General features: G+C 46.6%; 1 protein-coding gene across 4 annotated transcripts in view; it reads left to right on the forward strand.

Moving 5' to 3' along the window:
• Nucleotides 1–3,639, forward strand: part of LEF1 (lymphoid enhancer binding factor 1) — a 120,586-nt gene extending 116,947 nt beyond the window's left edge. For all 4 annotated transcript variants that reach the window (XM_007452143.1, XM_007452145.1, XM_007452144.1 and 1 more), the window contains one exon: nt 2,465–3,639. Coding sequence is in view for 1 of the 4 variants with exons in the window: in XM_007452144.1 (XP_007452206.1) it covers nt 2,465–2,544 (80 nt within the window). In the remaining 3 variants the exon portion in view is untranslated. The remainder of the gene's footprint in view (nt 1–2,464) is intronic.
• The last annotated feature ends 2,097 nt before the right edge of the window (nt 3,640–5,736 follow it).

Consider the following 5,736-nt stretch of genomic DNA (forward strand, 5'->3'; position numbering starts at 1 on the left):
GACTTAGATGTGGGAAGTCGCCAGTCTCCCGTGCCTCATGCCTGTGGTTTCTTGAAAAGAATCTTGATTTGACCTGTTTTATGTCTGTAAAGCAACACTGTAAGGCCTTTTACCCCCGTTTCTCCCATCTGGGGGTAAGACTGGTCTGCCCTGGTGACCCTGTTATTTTAAAGGAGCAACCAGGTTCAAATAAGGCGCCTTATTTGATAGTTTCCTTGCCCACTTATTTAAATACTAGCTACACTAATAAGGAGAGCATCCCAGGTGGGGAAGAGTCAGTCGCTTTTTGGTTGGCAGTTGTACAGAGCACCTCTGAAACCAGCTTTTCAGGAGGATTCATAAGAGGACACTAAGATAACAACGGTGGGGAAACGTGAGACTGTAGAAAGCACTGGCTTTATTAGGAGATGTCGAAATTCTTCCCAGGGAAGCGCGTATCATCCTTGCGATAAATGGCCACTCTGGCCAGCCGGGGTCGGGTTAGTAATTACGTTGTTATGCTCTCAAGAAGCGGGAGGACGAGGCACTCTGGGTGCCCTGAGGAGAGAGGGTGACTCGATGAGTGGTCAGTGCAGGAGAGTGGAGGCCGCCGCAGGGCCACGCAGGCCGCTGACCGTCTGACCTCGGAGTCAACCTGAGGCTGGGGTGGGCACGGGTCCCAACAGAGGGACAGTTTGTCTCCGTGAGCAGACAGGCGGCGCTCCTGGCGGCTGAGGCCAGTCTGTCCTGAACCACAGCACTGGTCTCCAGCTGCTGTGCGCTCCTGGCCCGGGGCTGCTCGCCATTCCTCACCAGCAAGAGCGACGGGGACCGGGCCTTTGAGAGCCGGTGAGCCCGAGCACGGTGTGGATGGGAGTGTGCGGGCGCTGCCTTCAGCCCCACCCGGGGTCTGCTCCTGTCTCCTCGGAAAGCCGGGGCCCTTCGCAGCTCTTCCATCCTCCTGTGTGAAGCATCTCTACTCTGCATCAAGTTTAAAAACCACAAAGCTGTCGTGTGGTTTTCCTGTTAAATGGGGGAAGCAGGAGAATAGGAATCGAAACCGTCATTGAAGACCTCATTCTGTTGAAGGCAACATTCTGTGGCAGATTTGCTCCCATTTTGCTTTTGCTTGTTTTGTTTGTTCACTAGCCACCCGGGTAAACAGTTTCTTCTCAGCTCTGGTAAGTCATTTTGAGAGACAGCAGCGGTGGTGGTTGCCGTGATTCTGATGATGCTAACACGTGGCTGGTAAGAGCCCTAATGGCAGGGCTCACTCTGCGCCCCGCACTCTCTGAGCCCCTTAGAGGCATTGGCAGAGCCCGTCCTCATGGCTCCCGGGCTACATACAGATCCATCTTCTCTGAACAGCTCGGTGTAGACTGTAACTCGCTACCCAGAGTTGAGTTTTCATTATTAAACTATCTCAAAGCTTCCTTTTATTTCTCCTCTAAGGTGTCTTTCCACTCAAATAAAAAGCATAAAGGGAATGCACTCCACTTTTTAGAATTGTTTTTTAAAGGAAATGTCTGCTAATAACAAGGACACTGCAAGCACAAAGAGCTGAGATGCGTCTGAGATGCCAAAGACCCAGGTAGAGTAGGTGCTTCCCTGCAGCTGGACGAAGCAGTCTCCCCAGGTGTGGAGCAGGGGAGGCGGATGCTCTCCAGAGAGGAGTTGACCTTGGAGATGCTTTCACTTTCCTTTTGTCTTTGTCTCATCTTGTTGCAATGTTATATTTTATTTTTAATCACTTTTTAAAACTCAGATTATTAAAGCTTTGGGGATTTAGGGATTCTCCTTTCTGAATGCTCTTATCAGCAACATCTTTAAATACTTGTTGAGTGTACATTCCAAGGCTAACGTTAGAGGTCCTGGTTGTTAGGAAGGAAAACACCCTTGAGAATTGAAAAGTCGAAGATTGGAGAAGCGAACGCACCTCAAGACTGAATATGAGCGGACACAGACCATCCCGGTCACAAGGGGGCTTGTTGTAGGAGTGTGAGGGGCATTGACTAACTTGCGTGTGGTTTAGTCTCGTGTAAAATCCTACACTGGCTCCCCACAGTGGACTAAAAAGACCAAACAAACACTTTAGAATGACAAGTCTTCCCTGATCTGGCCATTGCCCGCCATTACGATTCATGTTTGGCCATTCCCTCCTGATGTTTTTCCAACAGATTTTTTTTTTTTTTTTTTTTTAACCATGATCTAAAGTATTATGTGTATTTCACATCGTAACCCTGTACATTTATGTACATATACATGGAACCAGGGTAAACATTTCAGTAAAGTACACTTATTCTCTAACGTAGTCTGAGGATTTAGGGCTACCATAGGGCAACCTCTTTTAGCCATCACCAGATCAACAACGTGGATTAATTAAATGCAGAGATCTTAAGACACGTGCTGTATGAAATAGAGGTTAAAATCTGTAAAGGTCTGTGGCAAATTCACATTCACAGTACTTTATTTGTTCCTTCTTGAGGTGGAAAACGAAGCTCATTCCCAACGTGCAAAGCCAAGGCAGCGACCCCGGGACCTCTCCTGGAGATGGAAGCTTGTTGAACACCCAGACTGTCTCCACGGCTTGCCCAGTCGACCCCAAAGGAGAAATGACACCAACTTCACCCTGAGGTCACTGCTAGAGACGCTGATCCATAAAGACAATCACTGCCAAACCCCCTTTCATCTGCTGCGAGACCCGTGTTCCACAATAAAAGGCATACAAGGTTTTTCAAAAGAAAAAAAGCACATGAGAATGCTAGCAGGCCCTGGGTCAGCTGAGCAGCTTTCCTCCCCTGTCTCCGCCGTGCACTTCCCAGAGCATCCCGCCTCCATACCTGTAACCTCCTGGCAAGGACAGTAAGTTGGCTGCTTTTGCCTGCCCCGAGCACAGCCGTCAGCATCCCGGAGGGAACTTGTGGAAGAGTTTCCCTCTTTGTTTCTGGCTTCATGTTCGTTTCTCTTTTCCTCAAGCTTTTATTTAACAGTGCAAAAGGATCAATCTTGTTTGCTTCTTTTTTTTTTTAAACTTGAATTTTTTTAATTTACACTTTTTAGTTTTAATCTTCTTGTATATTTTGCTAGCGATGAGCTTTTTAAGTAAAATCGAAAGATCTGGAAGAGTTTGAAATAAAAACGAAATGAAAAGAAGCCTTCTTCTTTTGAGGGATATCTTGTCCGCTAAGGGGCTTCTCAGTGAATTACCTGTAATAATAGTAGCCTGTCTTTGTAAGGTGTCCGATAGAGCTAAGTAAACTGTAACAGCCAGTCCACTCTGTGGGTAGCAGTTGGCAGTCCTCTTTCATTTTATTTTTCTTATGATCTCTTCTCTTTTTGTTTAAATGGTAAACCTTAACAGATACTTTGAGCAGACCAGTTTGCAGTGAATTTTCATTTCTTTCCTTCTCACCCCTTGTTGTAAAAAGCCCAGCACTTGAATTGTTATTACTTTAAATGTTCTGTATTTGTATCTGTTTTTATTAGCCAATTAGTGGAATTTTAAGCCAGTTGTTAAAATGAGCATTGATGTACCCATTTTTTTTTTAAATAGCAAGGCACAGCCTTTGCCCAAAACTGTCATCTAACGTTTGTCATTCCAGTTTGAGTTAACGTGCTGAGCATTTTTTTAAAAAAGCTTTGTAATAAAACATTTAAAAACAAGTCTTTTTTTTTTTTTTTAAAAGAGTGAAGTTCCTGATAACCTGCAGTTGTGTAATGGTGACCTAAATCCCTAGGCCAGGCCAGAGCTGGTGTGTCCACGTGATGGGGGCGCTGCCCGTGAGGCTGCCTCGGGGACAGGCCCACACCCTCCCCCCCGTCTCCAGGCCATGCAGTCCGTAGGGGTCCTCCTGCAGCCTGGAACCCCACCTCCTCCTCTCCCACGGGTAGGTGGAAATCAGGGCAACAGGATTCAGATGGGAATGATTCTCTCCCTTCCTGAGAACCCAGACATCCTCACGGGCTCCAGCTGGCACCACTGCAGGTTGTGCTGGTGCAGCCCGTGGTCAGAGCCCATGGGTTCTCAAAACTGGGCTCCCCGAATCAAGGTATCCCCGTGCTTTAACTCCCATTCATCTCCCCAAAGTCGACATTTTCCCAATTTTGAGTTTGAACTCCATAATTCTCCCTTAAGCGTCTGTTATACTATATATAGGTTGGTATCGGATTTAGTAGAACCTCCATACTTTAAGTTTAAGACATCAGCATTTCATGGCCTTCCACAAAGCTTCCACAGTCCACTGAGCTAGTCTGAAAACCACCGACACCACTGATCTAATTTCAATGTCTTGCTGAAATTCGAGTTCTGTTTCCTTTTTTCAACCTTCACTACAGCTGGAGAACAGCTGGCTACCATACTTGTAATAACCCTCCACATACTGTACTTGAAGATTGCCATTAAATCACCCCTCAAATTTCTCTTCTCCAGGCTAAGTAATCCCAATTCCTTGAACCTTTCATCATTGGTCCTTTAATCATTTTCATTAGTATCCTCTGGAACCTCTCCAATTCCTCTTCATTTAGTCCTAAACTTGAAGCAGGGGAAAATGTCTATTACGTTCAGGGGACCTACTTGTTAAAGGTTTCATATTCATTTGAAACTCTCTCTCTCTCTGTTTTCTTAACATACATGAACCAAGAAGTTATAACTGTTTAAAGCTGCCACCGTGCTCTCTCCAGAAGTTAACTATAAGATCCAAGGAAGTGTAGGAAGAATCTAGGGTGTTACTTTTGGGGGGAAAAACAGGTCATAGCAACACACTGGTTCTTCTGAGTCTTAGAAAGAAAGTGATTAGTGATGAAAGTCTGTCCGTCAAGTGAACAGAGCAAGGATAGTTGTGAGACTTGCGCCTCAGCCAAAGCCTACTCAAGCCTCCTCTCCCTGGGTTCCTCGTCCTCTACGTTTTCATGACGCAAAAAACGGGTAAGCAATATTGAAAGAAATGGGTTTGAATCCTCCGGGCCACAACTTGGTCCCTCCTAGTTTTCTATTCATATTTCCTCCAGAATAACTCTTCCTAGATAACCTGGATGTCGTGGCACGGTGCTCACTCCTGGCCCATTCTTCCCAAATCCTGCTTTCTGCAGACAGCAGTTTTGGTGAAAGGAGAGTCCAGGAGTCCCCTGAGAGGCACACACAGACCAAGGGACACACTCTCCTGGGGCGACGGGGCAGAGGGACTCCCCTCCGGCCACTGCTTCTGTTTGCTCTTGCAGCGATTCGGCTTCGGCTTCCTTCCCCGCAGCGAGCTCGAGACTGGGGCGTGTTGCTAGAGGAGGACGGCCAGCCTCTCTCGGAGGTCACAGCTGATGCGCTGGTCCTTACCAAGCAAGGGGCGCTTTCCTTGTGGCTTTAGTTTGTTTGGTTGCTGGCAACTACCTGTTCGGCTGGAAGGAGCCTTGGAACACCTTCACAACTATGGCTGCCCTAAATACAAGAATTTTTTCCTCTATACGTTAGGAAACTATGTCTTTTCCTCTAGAAGGTTGAAACAATACGGAAACTTCTGGTCAGGGGCCCGCAAGCAAGAACAAGATGTCTGCGTGGCTTTCTTTTTAAAGGAGCAAAGTCACGAGGGAGCGATACATGGTCCCGACAGAAAGGAGAAACTTAAATTCCGCACGACGTACTAATTGTACAGGTTTTGCTACGTCTGCCACAGGATGTTATCTTTCATACACAGAAATTTTAAGAGCCGCCCTGTGAAGCCTGACCTCCAGGGATACGTACATGTATACGCGCACAAAATCTGAACC

The sequence above is a fragment of the Lipotes vexillifer genome, unplaced genomic scaffold (assembly GCF_000442215.2).
Source record: "Lipotes vexillifer unplaced genomic scaffold, Lipotes_vexillifer_v1.1 scaffold22, whole genome shotgun sequence".
Lineage (NCBI taxonomy): Eukaryota > Metazoa > Chordata > Mammalia > Artiodactyla > Lipotidae > Lipotes > Lipotes vexillifer.